Source organism: Mirounga leonina, unplaced genomic scaffold (assembly GCF_011800145.1).
Source record: "Mirounga leonina isolate KUSES-001 unplaced genomic scaffold, KU_Mleo_1.0 Mir_200, whole genome shotgun sequence".
In the NCBI taxonomy this organism is placed as follows: domain Eukaryota; kingdom Metazoa; phylum Chordata; class Mammalia; order Carnivora; family Phocidae; genus Mirounga; species Mirounga leonina.
In genome coordinates, this window is record NW_023270503.1 from 6,948,843 (window position 1) to 6,966,436 (window position 17,594).

Genomic DNA, 17,594 nt, shown 5'->3' on the forward strand with positions numbered 1-17,594 from the left:
AGCCTGCTTCTCCCTCTCCCACTCCCCCTGCTTGTGTTCCCTCTCTCACTGTGTCTCTCTCTGTCAAATAAATAAATAAAATCTTAAAAAAAATAAAAAAATAAAAAGACAAAATAATACAGTGGAATATTAAGCAGCCATTAAAAATAATGGTTTTTGAATTCTGAAAACATGGAAGATTAAGTATTATATTTTTAAATGGCTATGTCCAGCATGGCTGCAGCTATAGAAATGTATATAAATGCATGTGCTTAAGGACAAATGATATGAAAAATGAAAATAGTGAACAAAATAATAGAATTGTGAAGCAGAAATTTTAAAAATGAAAATAATGTGCTCTAGGATAGAGGAATTTAGATGGATTTCTTTTATTTCAAAATATGGTATCTTTTTAATAAAAAATACTGATTTTTTTCAAATTGTAGTGAATCTGAAGAGTCGTTATAGGTTCGTATGGTTGCCAGCATTAGAAAATTGGCCCTGGTCTTATGAGACTGCCCTGGCCCACTGCCAGTCATTGCCTCTTAGTTTACTTTCTCTTTGAGGCTATGCTTTGCCTAACCAGAGATAATTTTTAGTACGCATTTAATTAAATGTAGTAATTTTTTAACTTGTCATCAGATTTTGATTTTAGTTTTTATTCCGTAGCAACACTTCATGGACAGCAGAATACCTTGCTTAATCATAGCTGCAAAGTCAGACCTGCATGAAGTTAAACAAGACTATAGTATTTCACCTGCTGATTTCTGCAGGAAACACAAAATGCCTCCACCACAAGCCTTCACTTGCAATACTGCTGAAGCACCCAGTAAAGATATCTTTGTTAAACTGACAACGATGGCCATGTACCCGTAAGTACTTGCTCTGCTATCATTTTCATGTTGCATGGTTCATAATAACGTCACATGCCATGATGAGCCACGAGGGCGGAACCTTTGTCACATAGAAGTTGTTCAGCAACAGAAAGAGACTTTGTAATGAGAAGGAACAAATTTGAGTAAATGCGAGTTTGGTTTGGGTGCCATAATAAAATTACACAAAGAGTGCTTCTGACAGGATTTGTATATTTTTAAGCAGACTGTAACTATCTTAATAGGATAGTACAGTGAAACCCAACCCCTGACCCAGCATTTAAAAAATAGTCTTACTGCAGTCAAATGGGGTTGGCATCATGTTACTTTATGCTTTTAAGACATCTCCATATGAACAAAAAGTTCATTTTAATATTTTTCTCTTGATTCATTGACCTTGAGTATGTGGAGTATTCTAAAATATTTTATGAATTTATGTTTAAATTATAGATATGTTCGAGAATATAATGTCTTTTTTAAGTGCTGTAAAAAGTAGTTGTAATTGGAATTCCTGCTATATAAATGTTTTACATTAAGTGTTACGAACCATGAATTTTATGTACATTTATTGTATATCTGTACATGCATATGCATAAGCACATAACTGGACATTTTCATAGCTTACTAACTGCCTTAGAATTGCATGGTTCTTAATGGCATTCTCCTCAAGTACTGTGTGTGTATAATTCTGTTTTGTAACAAGATAGTTTTTCAGGCAGTGCGTTTCTCAGGACTTTAGCTTAATCTATTTATTATTAATTTAGTCTCTAAATTATTTTTCTTCTTATGAAAACTACGGTATAAAATAGAGTAATAAACATGGCTTCAAACTGAAGTCTTTCAGAAAGGTGTTAATTTGCACAGATTCTTCAAATCAGAGTTAACTTTACTGCTATCCTGTTAACTAATACTTTTTAAAAAAAGGCAGCAAGTCCTTGAAATTCTATTTGTATTGGAAGACAAGTCATTCCTGTTAGTATAAGATAAACAGAACCTTATTTATGTTTTACCTTTGCTTTAAAACTCTCGTGTATGTTATCTACAGAGAGGATCATTACAGAGACAGACTCTCCCGAGACATGGGCAACACTGATAGAATAGAGAATTTGAGAAAAATCTGGGTCTTTCTAAAAACTGCTTTGTAAGTTACTTTTTCTTTATGGCTTCTGTGGGATTTTGTTGACATTTTCTTATAGATGACCAGATCTCCTTTCTTGCCGTAATTAACAATTAGTAATTATCCAGAAACGCACTGCTTGGTCAGGCTTACTGCCTAACTGTATATTACAGTGGTTTTTTTTCTTTTTCTTTTTTTAGTTTTTACTATGTAAATGCACTGTTTTAATCTTGTAGATAACTGTGAGTGTGTTTTCAGATCTGCATCTTGAAAACGTTTTACTGCAATTTGTGTGTGTGTGTGTGTGTGTATATGATAAATGTACATACAGGGACACTTGCTTATATGGTTAATCCCAAACTACTTCTCACGAAGCATCTCCCTGTTGCTAAGCATACTTTGCATCTCTCCTCTTTGCGGGGCGGAGCCTGTGTGTGTTGGAGAATCAGACTGAACTGATAAAATAACAGATGGATTCCAGTATGACAGCTGGTAGCGACTTAGTAGCATTGATATGTTCCTCATCACAAGTCAGGTTTTAAAGAGGAATGTCTTGAGTCTATGAGAGTTTAAAAATTAATTCTCGTTTTTCTTCATGTTGGGAATTAGGCATTATTGGGATGCTGCTAATCGCCACAACCATGCCACAGTGCAGTGTGATCTCATCAGATCTCACAAGCTAAGCCAAGTCAGATTGGCCCAGTCCTTTGACTGAGAAGCCTTTTTAAAAAAAAGTTCAGGTGTTACAGGAAGTGCTGGCATTGATCCGTCAGGTGGCGCTCTTCTGGGTGGGTTCTGTGCCAGGGCCTCTTCAGGGTGCTGCGATGGCTTTGTGTTTCTGCTCGGCTCTGGCCACTGGGCAGTCACTGGAGACCCCCTGCTCTGGTTGTTAGGACAGAGGTGAAATAGTGCCTATAGCAACTAGTACAACTCCACTCAACCAGAAAGGAGTCAGAAAGCCTCCCTAAATTTCATATCTGATACCAATTGGACCCACTGTTGATTTTTACATCCTTACCCAGAGTTTCATGCTATCATACTTAGCTGCTGTGTTTTCGTAGCAGATGAAATCAACCCTCTATTTTGTTCAAGTGGAAATTTATGAAGCACTTTGATTTCCTTTGGGAGCCAGGGTGCTTGATGAATTAAAGACGATGTTGTTCATATCTCCTCAGGGTTGAATATACTCGTCTTTGACCCTTTTGTGTATTTGTCACTCTTCTCCTTCCTGGTTTTCAGGCATGTGTGTATGCTGAGGGAGGAGGAGGGAATGGTTATTTCAATGCTAGCAAACTTTGTCCTTTTGGCGGGTGCTGTGGCTTACTCCGTTTTTCTTTTTATTAGTTTACATGAGGGTGCCATCTATTGCTGTGCATACTTGTTCCACTAAAACGCTTGTAATAATAATTCCATCCCCCCTCCAAAAAAACCAAGAGTGTTAGCTAATTTTCCTTAGGTTTTCTCTAGGGAGGGAGGAGGGAGCTATTGCTGTTTATTATATTTTTGGTAAATGTGGAATTCTGCACAACTTTAGCATGCCCCACAGTGTCCTTTTCCTTAGTGTTGCTTATGCCTAAATCTTTTTTTTTTTTAAGTTGGCACACCCTAACTTGTGCCATATTTGTAAGTAAGAACTCAACTCCTGTCCTTCTGTGTGTTTTCGCAGCCATGCCCGGTTACGCTGTATGTGCACCTGCAACAGGTGTACATTTTGCATCTGTCAGAACTTCCTCAACTCAGACTTGCTGCAATCTGTAAAGAACAAAATCTTCACTGCAGTTCTTAACAGGTTCTTAACTTTATTTACTGGGTACCAGGCATTCTGTTAAAATACAAAAGAAAAAAAAAGTGGATAACTATTTATGATACAGGTACTCACTACAAAGACCACAAGCCAACGATGCCCAACTAACTTCCACTAAAATTCTCACCATGGTGATGATGTTTTTAGGGGACTATAAAATAAGATTTTGGATTTCTTTTTTCATGAAGGAAGTTAAAGTATCGTTTATATGACAGGATGATATGTGTAGGGAGATTAAAATCTTTTGGCTGAGAGTTGTAGAAATAGATTAGGACTTTCATAGTAACGAAAAGACACACTGATCCCAAATGTGAAACTGTACTCACTTACATTCAACTAATGTAACTTAATTAAAACCATACTGATGTGAACGGTATCTTGGGTTTGAAAAATCTCTGTATTATAAGTACCTGGAATGTTTATTTGAAAGAGCATGGCTTCTGGAAATGAGAATAATAGCGAACTTTGAGGATTCAAAGGAATATGGAAAGAACAAAAGGTCTGTAGTACTGGTTTTTGAGGTCTTTATAATTGAGCCCAAAACATGAAGTATGCTTAGAAAGTAATATGCTTTTTAGAAAGGGAAGAAAAACAAACAAACAGGATATTTACATTCCTTCAAAGCAAAGAACTTGGAAGGTTATATTCTTATTCTGGTCATGCTTCCATTGTTCAGATTTACATTCTGTGAGCATTGAAGAGCCTGTGTACTATTAATTTGTACCTACTGTAAGTTTTTGTATCTAAACATGAATGAGTGCTTTGAAATTGACATTCAGCTGTCATTGGGAGCTGATCAAGCTAAATAGATTTTGGTTAGAAATGGGTCCATTCTTTGTCTTACTGCTGGCCTCTCACTGGAGGCTAGACTCTGGCTGTAGGATAGTTTGTGTCCACCAGCAAAAATAGTAGATGTGGCTATGAAGCAGTGAGACTATATTTAGTGTGGGTCAGAAACTGATTTTCAAGGCATTCTAAAAAGAGTTTCGATGACATTTTGAGCACTAGCAGCTCTGGAATAAGAATGCAGCCGTCTCAGGTGACTGCTTTGAAGGGACTGCCACACCAATTTGGTGGTAAAGTTCTGCCTCTGTCCTCTGAATGGCATCTTAGAAAGTAGTAACACAGATTCTCTCATGATGACTGTCTGAGAAAATGCAAGGCTAGTTCAAACCAAACAACATGCAGGAGCTCCGGTGTTGGAAATGGTAGAGTCGGAAGAGATTGCAGAACTCATCTGGTCTAACCTCCCATCAGAATGCCTTCCTGAAAGCCTTCCTGTGGAGTTCTGTTTATCTGCTGATGGCTTTCCTCCTTGGAGAGGGTTTTTGCTTTTGCCTTTGCTCTTTATTTTTCTTTTTTAACTAAAATGATTTCCCTATAACTTTCTCTCCTTTAGTTTTAGTTCTGCCCTTTAGAACAACATACGACTATTCTACTCCCTCTTCAACCTAGCAATCCTTCAGACATTTGAAGACGGCCATCATGTCTCCCCTAATTTTCTCTTCTCCAGGTAGAACATCCCCATTTCTTTCAGCCTTTTCTTGAATTAGATGGTTTAGTGACCTCATCAGTCCTGGTTGTCCTCGTCTGAAAGCCCTTTGGGTTTTCAGAGTTCCTCTTAAAAGAGGTGCCACTGAGAATGGAGAGCAGTGCTCCAGGTGTGATGGGACAAGTCCTGTTCCACAGTTAGGACAGCACCTGTCTGCTGCGTGAAGTAACGTTAGCAGCCCCATCCCACTGTTGGTGCATATAAATCTTGGGGTTCATTGAAATCAGATTTTTTTTTCATATGAGGTACTATTAAGGCAGCGTCCCCTCCTCTCTAATTTTGTACTTGACTCTTTGAACCTAAACACAGATACATATGTATCTCTATTAAATGTCATATTCTTCTTTTTGATCCATTTGTTCTAGCTCAGTCATTTCAAACATTATTTCTGTCATTTGTCCCATTATATATCTCTCTTGGCATTGTGTCATTTGCAAGCTTGGTAGATATGTCTTTTTTATTGTTCAAGTTATTGATAAAAATAATGTTGAATACCAAGAGATTGGAGAGAGAGAGGAAGCCAAAGCCAGCAAGCCCTGAAGTATTCCCTTGGAGATCTCTTTTCCCAAAGACACAGGTTTAAAATTCTTGGGGAAAGATTATTCTATAAATTAAAAATATTTTATTATCTAGTCCATATTTTCTCTTATTATCTTATAAGAGATTTCACAGAGGGCTTTTTTGAAATCAGTATGTAATTTCTAACACATTCCTCTGATCCACCAATGTAGTAATTTTGTCTGAATAGGAAGTGACATCTATTTGGTATCTTATTCTCGGTGAACCCACCTTGGCTCCTAATAATTGCTAATCAAAAACCATCTATTTTACTTACCCTGTAAGATCTTGAGTGTCCATATTTGCAGATTGATTCATTGTCTGCATCTTTAGTGACAATTTTATTCTTAGGTCAGTTTAGTCAGCTTCCAAATGGAAAAGGTTGAGTGTGTATTAATGGATGAGCTTGCTCATGGTAAAGTACTCTGTACAATGATCTTTGAAGACAAATCAGCATATCTTGTCATATCAGTTTATAAACTAGAACTAATTTAATGGTAATGTCAGCATACATCCCGACATCTAGTAATCAAGAATGGAATGAGTGAAAAAGATAAGGAGGGAAACCAGTGTACCTTTCAAAGAACTCCTTCCTGATTCCTTGTAGTGTGTCAAAATTTTATAGAAGTACAGTGGAAATTTAGTTCTGTATTGAAGTTTCCCCTAGTTTACAGAAGGATGTAGACAAGGGAGATGGGGGTGGAGCCCCAGAACTTAGGTACCTACAAGGTCTGGATGGGTAATGTCAATGCACGAAGGTGGCCAAGTATGAGAAGTGAGAGACATAGGGACCGTGCCAGCCCCTGTCTAAAAGAGGCAGCCACGACTCAGCTCTGGCCATTTGTTGTTGTCCAGGCTGGCTGTTGCCAGGTCTTCTGATTCTATGAGACACTAGACATCAGGATTTTTATGTGAAATTTCCTGCTATTCAAATAATGGCAAGTAAATTTAAATCTTTAAAAGTACTGATCAGAATAAAACATGTTTACAGGCCACCAGCTTGCAACTTCAGTCTTCAGATATGGCCTAGAGTTGTGAAATTGCAGGCAAAAGGAAAAAAAAAAAGAAAGAAAGAAAAGAAAAGAAAAAGAAAAACATACACCCAAGGAATGAAACTGTCTCTTTCCCCTTCCCACCAACCAAGTTCTACTCCCTTTTACATGAAGAATCTGAGAAAGTCAGGGGTGATAGGGTCACCTTCTTTCTCTACTATCTCTCAGGTTGTGGCAGCCTTTGGTGGTTGGTCACCATTGGTTCGCCATGCTAGATAAATCTTAATGTTATAAAGCAGAAAAAGGATTGCTTAATTGGGTAAAAGTCACTTAGGAATTTTTCACTGTAATTCAGTAGGGAGGAGTCTCACTCAACACTAAGCCTTAAGTCTCTGGTTTTAGAAATCTGCCACGTCTCATGTTTGATTTAGAAGTATAAAAGAGTAGTTTTAAAGTTTTTATTTAAGCAAAAAGTTTAATTAAATGTCTGCAAAGAAATTAATAGACGGGTATTGGTACATACATGTTGATCTCAAATTTAATGTCTTGTTTTAGTGTGCTTGTTAACATGTTGGTTGTTGAAATAAATCACTTCCAGAGATAGTACATGTTTGAGGCCACATTCTCCCTTTACCTCCCTCTGCCTCTGTGATTTATTCACTCAGATACCTAAGTACCTGCTTTAGATAGGATCCTGCTGTGAGCTGGGGCAGAATATGAAGATGAAGAAGATTAAGGACCTGCCTTTAAGTGCCTTTCTAAATACTATGTTATTAAAAAATTTTTCCTTAGCGGTGCCTGGGTGGCTCAGTCGTTAAGCGTCTGCCTTCGGCTCAGGTCAAGATCCCAGGGTCCTGGGATCGAGCCCCACATCAGGCTCCCTGCTCGGCGGGAAGCCTGGTTCTCCCTCTCCCACTCCCCCTGCTTGTGTTCCTGTTCTCACTCTCTCTCTCTCTCTGTCAAATAAATAAAATCTTTAAAAAAAAATATTTTTTTTTTCCCTTAAACTTTGGTTATGTTTTCAGTAACCTTAGTCCCTCAGGCTACAAAAGGAAGTGCTATAACCTGATCATGAGAGGATTTAAGCCTAATAATTTATATTTAGGCAGTTCCCACAGATTCATTTCTGAAATTATCCATTTTTTCCCTAGCTATCTGTCTTTGACCGGTAAATATTGTCCCCCCCTCTTTTTGAGCTTATTTGCTGACAGTACATATTTTAAGTAGAGAGTAGTAATATTTTTTTCTTTTTAATGTAATTGAATATATATTTATTTCAAGATGTGAGAAAAGTGTTAAACTATGTATCTGACATGTAACTTTGTTCTCTAGTAATTATGGTCTCACCCTTGTGATCTGAACAGGTTTGTTTTTCTTTAGAACAGTTTATGAATAACTGGAATTATTTGAATTTAAATACATTTGGAAGATGATTAATATCTGGTCAGATGATTTTAATCTTTGGCAATGCTATTACACTATTTCAAATAATGTAAATTATGGTACTGGGAAAATATACCTTCTGATTATATTTTAAATTACCTTTTTGATCTGAAAGTGTTAAAATGATTATGTAGGAGTGAGCTGGATTGTTGGTTTGAACTACCCAGGGTTTTAGTTATCAAGTATTTATTATTCTGACTTCAGAAGACTCCTACTTTGCATGACGATGTTACTGTACTGTAGTGTGCTGTGGACTTTAATTTGTCCTTTCCTTTAGGTGTTCATTTTAATTTGTATGTCTGTGTCACTTAGTCATTTTTTAACTTCTCTCAGTCCCTGTCCCAGCTAATTTCTGTGTGTAATCCTCCCACTTCTCCTAACCTATAATTTAATCAAAATTGTTTATTTTATAATTTATTATTTTGGTGTGGTTTTCTTTAATACATATTTTGGTTTTAGGATTTCTTTCATCCCATTTTATTATTTGCATCAGCCATATGAATTATTTGTTCATGTTACTTCTTAAGTTCAGTAGCAGCATTTTACTTTAGCAACCAAGTGCCTAGTTCACAGTGAGTATTTACAGTGACCCAAAGGTATGATGGACAGTCATTGTACCCATTGAATTTTTTGCCCAATTTTTTTAATGCATTTTTAAAATTGGGTGTATGTGGCATTTATTTTAAGCCATTTATTAGTGATATTTACTCATATTGTTTTAATAATCACCTAGCTTGTTCCTTAATAGGAGCCCGTTTTTTGAGGAAAGGATTTTATTATTGTCACAGTGATATGAATTGCCTTTTCATAGGATTGCCTATGAAGAGGATAGGTACCTAGAAATCTTAATGTTCTAGAGAGTCTTCTGGGAATGTAAGAGTTCTTAGGATATTATGTTATAGTAAACTATTATATCCAACAAAGTCTGTCCTGTGTTTTAGTTTCATATGAAACTTCTGTGTTCCCTTGTATCAAGGTCCTTACAAGGCTTTTCTTTTAATTAGGATACATAGTCATGTTTAAAATTATATAAGAGCTTATGTTATAGATTCTCATTAAGTAAGCCGCTGCTTGCATTTTAAATTTTTTGCCGTTGGTTAGAATATTAAAGGATGCCACAAGGTGGAGTTTTCCTGTTCTGATCTTTAAGTATCAGTAGGTAACATATAGATATTATGTGTTTCCCATGTATCTACGATCATGTATAAATTTTGGTTCTTCTAGTGCTTGGTGAAGCATTTATTGACATTGATGCACACTTACGTCCTTTTCCAAAGTATGTTACTATTTAGGCATGCTCAGTTAACAGCTTTCTTATGATTTGTGTTGCAGTTCATCTTTGTTGAATACAATATTTTGACTTCTTAACCTATCTTGAGAAATACCTTATTAAAAGATTTCATGCCTACTAGTTCAATTAGAAGAATTGTCATTATTAAAATTATTATTAAGAGTAATGGCATTATTATTAGAAATGAATGTAAAAGATACTTCACCAGGCAAAAACAAAACACCAAGAAAACAATGGGAGGAATAAAAGCAGGGAGGCCCAGGGGCACCTGGGTGGCTCAGTCGGTTAAGCGTCTCCCTTCAGCTCAGGTCATGATCCCAGGGTCCTGGGATTGAGCCCCACGTCGGGCTCCCTGCTCAGCGGGGAGTCTGCTTCTCCCTCTGCCTCTGCCGATCTCCCTGCTTGAGCTCGCTCTTTCTCCCTCAAATAAATAAAATCTTTAAAAAAAAAGGGGGGGGGGAGGCCCAGAAGGCTTTAAAAAGCAAGTGAAATATTTAAAAACAGAACATTTAACTACAATTTTGGTGACCTCGGTACAGTTTTCAACTTGAGCTATGTAATTGCAACTAGGAAAAAGCTGTATGTACTGTCTATGAGCACTAGTAACTAGGTTCCATGCATTATAGTTATGTAGGCGGTTGCAAAGTATTAACTTAAAAATTCCTACATGAAATACATATGTGGATAGAATTATAAAATTAGAAGAACATTCATATTCCTGCATCTGTGCACCTCTGCTTTGGGTTTGGAAAGGATCGGGTGGTGAGATGAAAAGAATGTAATCTAGGAAATTCACATCTATTTCTGCAAAGTTGCACAGGACGGCTGGTAAACGTGCCTGGTGGGACTGCTCTTCCCGCAGTCTCAGTGCGCTGCTCTTGAGTTCGCTCCACTGAACTTTTCTTTCCTCCTCATGAGAGCCTGCAACTGACATCTGGACCTTTCTGGATTCTCCCCCTTCCTTAAATTGTAATTTTTGCAGACTTTTAGGTCTCTGCAATATAGTCTATATACCCGAGATATAAAGTCCTGGGACACGTTATAAAAAACAATATTAAAAATACCCTATATGGGAATAGCTAGAATGGTTTAATTCCATTGAGCCCTTTAGAATTTGATCATTTTGTTTCTAAATATTGTAACTGATACCATTCCTTTTATTACTGGTCAAATACATTGAACCAATAAAGATTTTAACTCATGTTCTTACATATGTCATAAATTGCAGAGTGAATCAAAAGTATCTTGTATGCCTTCTTTAAGGCATTCTGTGCAAAGGTACATAGGAATTGTGGTCACTCTGTTATATGCCTTGTTCACACAGACACTTCTTAATTTAAGCCTTTATTGCCTGAAGTTTGAAACCTCCCTTTCTCTCTGCCTTATTAAGTAGCAGCGTAGGGGTGCGTGGCTGGCTCGGTCAGTAGAGCATGCAACTTTTGATTGCCAGGTTGTGAGTTCAAGCCCCACATTAGGCGTGGAGCCTACTTAAAAAAAAAAAAACAAAAGCGCTTGTCATCTGATTGACATATGAGCCCTCAGCACTTCTAAGCAGAAAGCCAGCATCCAATATGGAAGAATTTTCCATCTCAGAACTTAGAAGCTCTGACAAGTTTCAGATGATTAATTACGGATTATATTCCAGCATTTCGTCATTATTTCTTATGTTCTAAAAAGAGATACTGCTGATCTAAATTATTGTACATAGAGAAGGAAAATGTGATTCTGTTATATCAATAGATTTTTTATTTTTATTTTTTGAGATTTTATTTATTTGTCAGAGAGCGAGCGAGTGAGACAAGCAGGGAGAGAGGCAGAGGGAGAAGCAGACTCCCCGCTGAGCAGGGAGCCCGATGTGGGACTCCATGCCAGGACCCGGGGACCATGACCTGAGCCGAAAGCAGATGCTTAACGACTGAGCCACCCAGGCGCCTCTCAATAGGTTTTTTAAAAAGAATCTTTATACACACACATGCACACAGATTTTTGACCTTGTAATATTCATTTTTGGGAAGTGTCTTAAGGAAACTATACTAAATACAGAGAAAAATCTTACGTAGAAGGATATTCATCCCTTTAGTTATAGTCACCAGTAAATGGAGACAGCCACACCCATAGGGGAATCGGATATAATATATAATAAAGCTGTTTAAAATGATGTTTCTGTAATTTACATAATAGTAAATTTTTAAAAGGATATAAAATTATATAAATTATACACATTATACACATTATGTTTGCAGCTATGTAAGAAACACATAGGAAAAGTCTAAAAGGAAATACCCTAAATATTAGTTGTCTTAGGTGATGGGACTCTAGGTCATTTTTTTTCCTTCCTACTTTTATTTTCCTTGTATCTTATAATGAGCATATATTACCTTTTTGACAGTAAAAAAATAATAAACTAAAAAGAAAAAAGTATGCCATAAGATAATTTATTCTAAAATGATATTTTATGTGAGTCATTTTGAAAAAATTATACTTTTGAATTGTGGAAGAATTATTTTTGCTTGAGTTTTGAAATGAACTAGGAAGCAGCTTTATGAAACTATTACTCTGCTTCAGCTTGAGACCTGAAATGACAAACATGGCTCAGTTCTCATACGTATGGAATACAACTAAGATCGTCACACTGTTCTCTGTTCAGGTGCTGTGAGTCAGCTAAGCAGTGACAGGTGTGCCATCCATTATAAATGCGTTCTCATATATAGAGAGCCTGGTTAGTGCAGCTCTTAAATGCACATGCTAACGGGATAAAATAGGTCTCTAAGTAGACTTCCAGGTCTACAGGTGTCTTAAATAACCACTATAAGGTTGATGGAGTGATTGAAGTATATCTTATGAGTTAGTAGTTGCCTTAAGTTTTAAATGTGGCTTCACCACGTGTCTTTATTGTTTCTCATATATAAATATGAATTGCTGTTCTGCCTATGGAAGGCTATACTATAGCTTGTGGAAAACAGTCATTACTATCTTGAAATGCAAAAGTAAACTAAGCAATAAAGTCAGAATACATTATTTCATGAATGGTAATACTTGCTTCCAATACAACAAAGGGAGCTGTGTGAAACGGATTCCATACTTGAAAATATTTATGAGAAATCGTTTTGACTGACTTTAAGGTGATGACAGCTAGCTTTAATCCTAGTTCTTCTCTTCCCCAAATTAAAAAATAAATGTAGGGGCGCCTGGGTGGCTCAGTTGGTTAAGCGACTGCCTTCGGCTCAGGTCATGATCCTGGAGTCCCAGGATCGAGTCCCGCATCGGGCTCCCTGCTCAGCAGGGAGTCTGCTTCTCCCTCTGACCCTCCTCCCTTTCATGCTCTCTGTCTCTCATTCTCTCTCTCTCAAATAAATAAATTAAAAAATAAATAAATAAATAAATGTAAAAAAAAAACTTTTAAAAATCCTCTATCAGTGAAGATGCGTAAAAATCTGAGAGAGACCAAAGCCGAAGCAGAAGCTCTACTGCCCTTTTAGCCTGTGTTCTCACTTTAAATTCTATGCATCTCTATTGATTTGGAGTTACACACTTTGAAACTCTCATCATAGGTCTCTGATAGTCCATGAGTTTGGAGTGTTGGACTCAATTTTTTGCAGATGTATGTTTACAGTTGTTGGTAGTCTGCAGTCAGAAGCATCAGTACATTTTGTGACTAATAGTTGTTAGCCTCATTTTGAATGAATACCTATGATCACCACCTACCGTCAGGTACTGTTTAGGGACTGGGTTCCAGGGCTTCTCTTAGTGTTTCAGACCTACGAGGACCAGCCTCGCAGGGATATATAGAGAATGTATATCACAGCCTTAGGTTTTCTTGCCTGGTATGTGAGTGTTTTTAAAAAGTACCCATAGATTTTTTTTTTTTTTTGGAAGTTTGGCAATTTGTTACAGAATACATTTATTTTAAATATAGAAAGCACGAGATGCATCATATTAGGGTGGCAACTCAATTTCTGTGTGGGATGTTTAATTGAGAGATGTTATTTTCAGTCCCCTTCTTTTGTGAGCTCTGCTGTGAACTTCAAACTCTGTGCATGTGTATAAAGGTTAAGAGCCTGGGTAGCTGAGTGGGGTGCCATGCTGTTAGCCAAGGACGAAGGCAGGATTACTTACCAGGTGCACGCCGTCAGCTCTGTAGAAGATTCTATCTTCATGGAGTCATCCCATGGTCCACTTTGTCTTGAAGCCAGGTAACATTTCCCACAACTAGTGGGTTGGCCTTGTTGGGGTTTTTCCAACTGGAAAAACTGAAACCTACGAATTTTCTTCCCTAACTTGAAATAAATCAATCAATAAAATATTGCCTGTTGGAGGAACTAACTCACAAGGTGGAATGAATCTGTGTTATCACTTTGCTTTTGTAAAATAATATGTCAGGAGTGATTTTTTTTTTCTTTTTCTTTTCTTTTTTTTTTAGGAACTGGGGAGAATAAGAAATTGGAGTGCTGTGTGTTGTTTTGCCATGGTGATAAGCATGGAGCACTCTGGCTTGTATTATAGACTTGTTCTAGGATGGGCAGATTGCATTTTGTGATAACTAATCCAATCGTCACTCTATTACTGAGGCGAAGTCGTTTTGTACAATTGATATTCTTGGCTCTTAACTCTTTTGCGTATGTCAGTGTCCTGGTCTTTTAACGATGTCTGACTTTTGCTTCAAATCTGTTTGTTTCTTAGTTGTAAAATAACCTGAACTAGACAGTCTAAGCTCTTAATTCTGTAAGTTTTCTACATCTTCTCAATTGTGCTCATTTAACTAAAACTCCAGTGACACTTGAATAAAATATTCCAACTTTTGCTTTCAAGCATTATCCTCTTTCTGGTAAGCTGTCATACTTGAGACTCTTGAGGGTGCTTAGCAGTGTCATTAACTGAGCATGCTCACAAACTCAGTTTGTGGTACAGGCTGTCCCTGTTCTTGTCATGAATAATATGGCTTCTTTTATGTCATTTACCTTTCAGTCCATCATGTTACATGATGTCCTTTAGTTCGTACCATTGTCACTGCCTGTCTAATATCAGGGTTGGTTTTTGGGGGGGTTTTTTGTTTGTTTTATTTTTAATTTTCTTTCTTTAACCAGCAGTAACCCAATTAATGTGAACTGGTAAATCTTCCCCATACCCTTTGGGATTTTTTTGGTAAATTTTTATGGGGCTCAGTGTTTCCAAAGTTGATTTTAAGCATTGCTCTTAGAAAAGTATGGTCACTTGTCGCTTAACTGCTTACATGATAGCTTTTGATTCCTGGGCACAGGAGATCACATATTAAGTTCCATGAAATGGACTCTCAAGATTGTAAGATCTTGGTTCTACCTCTCAGTTTGAAGGACCGTGGTGGGATTAAAAAGTAGTAGGTTGATTTGTCTACGTTCTCCATTTCCCATGTGAAGAAAATGTCTAAAATTTTAGATGTTGATTACTCCCAAGTAGTAGCTAATTATAAAGACATTCGGCTTTATTAATGTCTTCATTATGTCTTAAGATAATGATTATCTAAGCGATGTACATGTGGCTATATTGATAAATGTTTTTGGTAATCATTACTGTATGCAATTAGCCTGACAAGTGTGCTAATACTTCCCTAAAAGTAGACTGTTAATATAATTGGTATTTTCATACTAATCATGTCTTGAACATTAATTATATTTTCTGACTACAGGCACGTGACACAAGCTGACCTCAAGAGCTCCACGTTTTGGCTTCGAGCAAGTTTTGGTGCTACTGTTTTTGCAGTTTTGGGTTTTGCTATGTACAAAGCATTGTTGAAACAGCGATGATTAAAAAAAAAAAAATACTGGCCCTACCAAAAACAAATACTTTTATGTATTTATGTATGCTTTAAATTCTGCTAGAAATATTGAGATATTTATACATGCAGAGTTACTTTATTAATATTTGTAATTCATGCATAAGAGTATTTTAATGATAGTTATAACTGCAGTATTGGCTAGCATATGGAAAGAAAGAGCTTAACAGCCAAACTAAAATGGCTAAATTTCAGAGGCCAAAAGGGAATATTTTGTAAATAATGTACATATTCAGGCAAGATATGGTCTCCCAAACTGAATTCTAGAAATGATGTTTCTAGATGTTTCTACATGGTATTGTTAGTGTTCGGTTGGCTCACTCTCCTAGATCTAAGTCAGCTCAGAGATTGTATTTACTCATGGATCACTTATTTATTTCACATTTTACTCAGAACGATCCTTTGGGTTCTTTAAAGAACACCAGGCACAATTTGCCATTTTCTCTCCATTTTTAAAAACAGATGCGTCCTGGTCAGCTCACACCTCTCTTTCAGTCACTCTTTGGTAGGCCAGCCTCGAAGCTGTCGTGCCGTGTAGAAAGTTGCATAGCTGAGTGAAGTGCTTCTTGAAGGAAGGGAGTGAGTTAAAGGCAGTTAGCTGGGGCATTACCTATATGATTATGTTGCTTCCTTTGTCTGTATGTGGAATTTTATAGCCCTTTCACTCAAATGAGAAAAAAGATTTGTATATTATCAATGTTTTTAGTTTAAATAAACAGTCACCATTACTACTACTGAATTTCCTCCCCCAGTGTACATCATTCGATAACGGCCGTGTCTATTATAGCGTCTTACAGTGGCTGCACGTGTCATAAAGTGTTCTCTGTCTGGCTAGGATAACCCGGAGGCAGCACTTGTTTAAATGATAAAATAAATCTAATGAACATAAATTCTCACGATAAACCTATTCTTTTTCCATCATCAACCTTTTTGAGTATTTAAATAAATAACTGCTGTGTACCATGCTCTTGAGTTTTTTGTCTTACAAAGTAAATATTTCTGTACAGGTGTGAATGGAATCCTCTGGTTTCTATCTTTCTTACCTTGAAAATTATTTTTTGTTCAAGCAGATGATACTCATTAGGAAAGAAGACAAGTACGATTTGTATATAGAAGAGGAAGTCTATTTTAAAGTTGTGGGCAAATCTATTCTTCGAGGAGACCAGTTGTTTTCTCTTGCATATACCTAGCTCATGTGGTTTCTGCTGTGACGTACGTGTTTATCTGCTCCTCTAACATGGTTTTTTTTTTTCCTTTTTGCTGTTCTGATGGACGTCTAAAGACCACATTCCCTGAGCAGCTGGAAACAGCATACCTTACGAGCTCTACACTTGTAAAATAACCTGTGCCGTGTTTAGCTGCATACTTGCCTGTCCCCCCACTTCCCATTTCCATTCTAAATTTGAGGAAAGGGAAAATTAAGCAAAAATCTGGTGACTGCTCGTTTTCATTTTCTCGGAGTCTCCTACTTAGATGTGTCAGTTACACAGCTTCCAGTGACAGTCCATTCTTGCCTTCCAAGTTCTTCCCTGTTGAGACTCAAATGGATATACCTTATAGATTGATGTGTTTGTGAGAAACTGAGGAAGGAAGGTAGTTTGCCAAGATGTGAAAAGTGACGTTAATATATGTAGACTTTTCTCTCTCAATCTTTTCATTTGAAGCGCAGGTGTCCAATTGGCAGGAAGGCCGGCAGCTGCCCTGTCTCACCTGCTCTTGACCCCGTGCCCCCTGCTAAGCCTAGCAGCCTTCCTGGACCGTCAGTGAGTGCAGGTGGGGCACGTTTGCAGGGGGAATGCTTCCTGGTTTCTCCTCTGTAACCTACCGAGTCACGCAGATATTTTCTTCATTTCGCATTCACTTTAGGGACCAGTTAATGTGGGGAAATATGTGAATAAATAAAGTAATAGGCTTCTGGCTTTTACAGTTTACTCTCAGAAGATGCAAGCTATAAGAGCACTAAGGGGATATGAGGAAAGTAGGGACTTGAGGATTGGAAAGAAAATCTTTCACTTTGCACCAATTGCATTCTCTCTTAAATTGACGGTTCTGAGGCTGCTTGCTACAATATATATTTTTTTAAAGATTTATTTATTTATTGGGGGGGCAGAGAGACAGAGAGAGAGAATCTCAAGCAGACTCCCCGCTGCGTGTGGAGCCGAAAGCAGGGCTCAAAC

The 17,594-nt window shown here is 37.3% G+C and overlaps 1 protein-coding gene across 5 annotated transcripts in view; it reads left to right on the forward strand.

The window, feature by feature from the left end:
- The window catches only part of RHOT1 (ras homolog family member T1), a 60,961-nt gene extending 44,584 nt beyond the window's left edge, over nucleotides 1-16,377 (forward strand). Inside the window, exons 18-21 of one of the 5 annotated variants that reach the window (XM_035027784.1) lie at nucleotides 649-851; nucleotides 1,897-1,992; nucleotides 3,635-3,757; nucleotides 14,029-16,377. In XM_035027784.1, coding sequence (XP_034883675.1) covers nucleotides 649-851; nucleotides 1,897-1,992; nucleotides 3,635-3,757; nucleotides 14,029-14,044 — 438 coding nt within the window. In that variant the 3' untranslated portion in view covers nucleotides 14,045-16,377. The remainder of the gene's footprint in view (nucleotides 1-648; nucleotides 852-1,896; nucleotides 1,993-3,634; nucleotides 3,758-14,028) is intronic. The other 4 variants (XM_035027782.1, XM_035027785.1, XM_035027783.1 and 1 more) reach the window with 4 other exon arrangements.
- The last annotated feature ends 1,217 nt before the right edge of the window (nucleotides 16,378-17,594 follow it).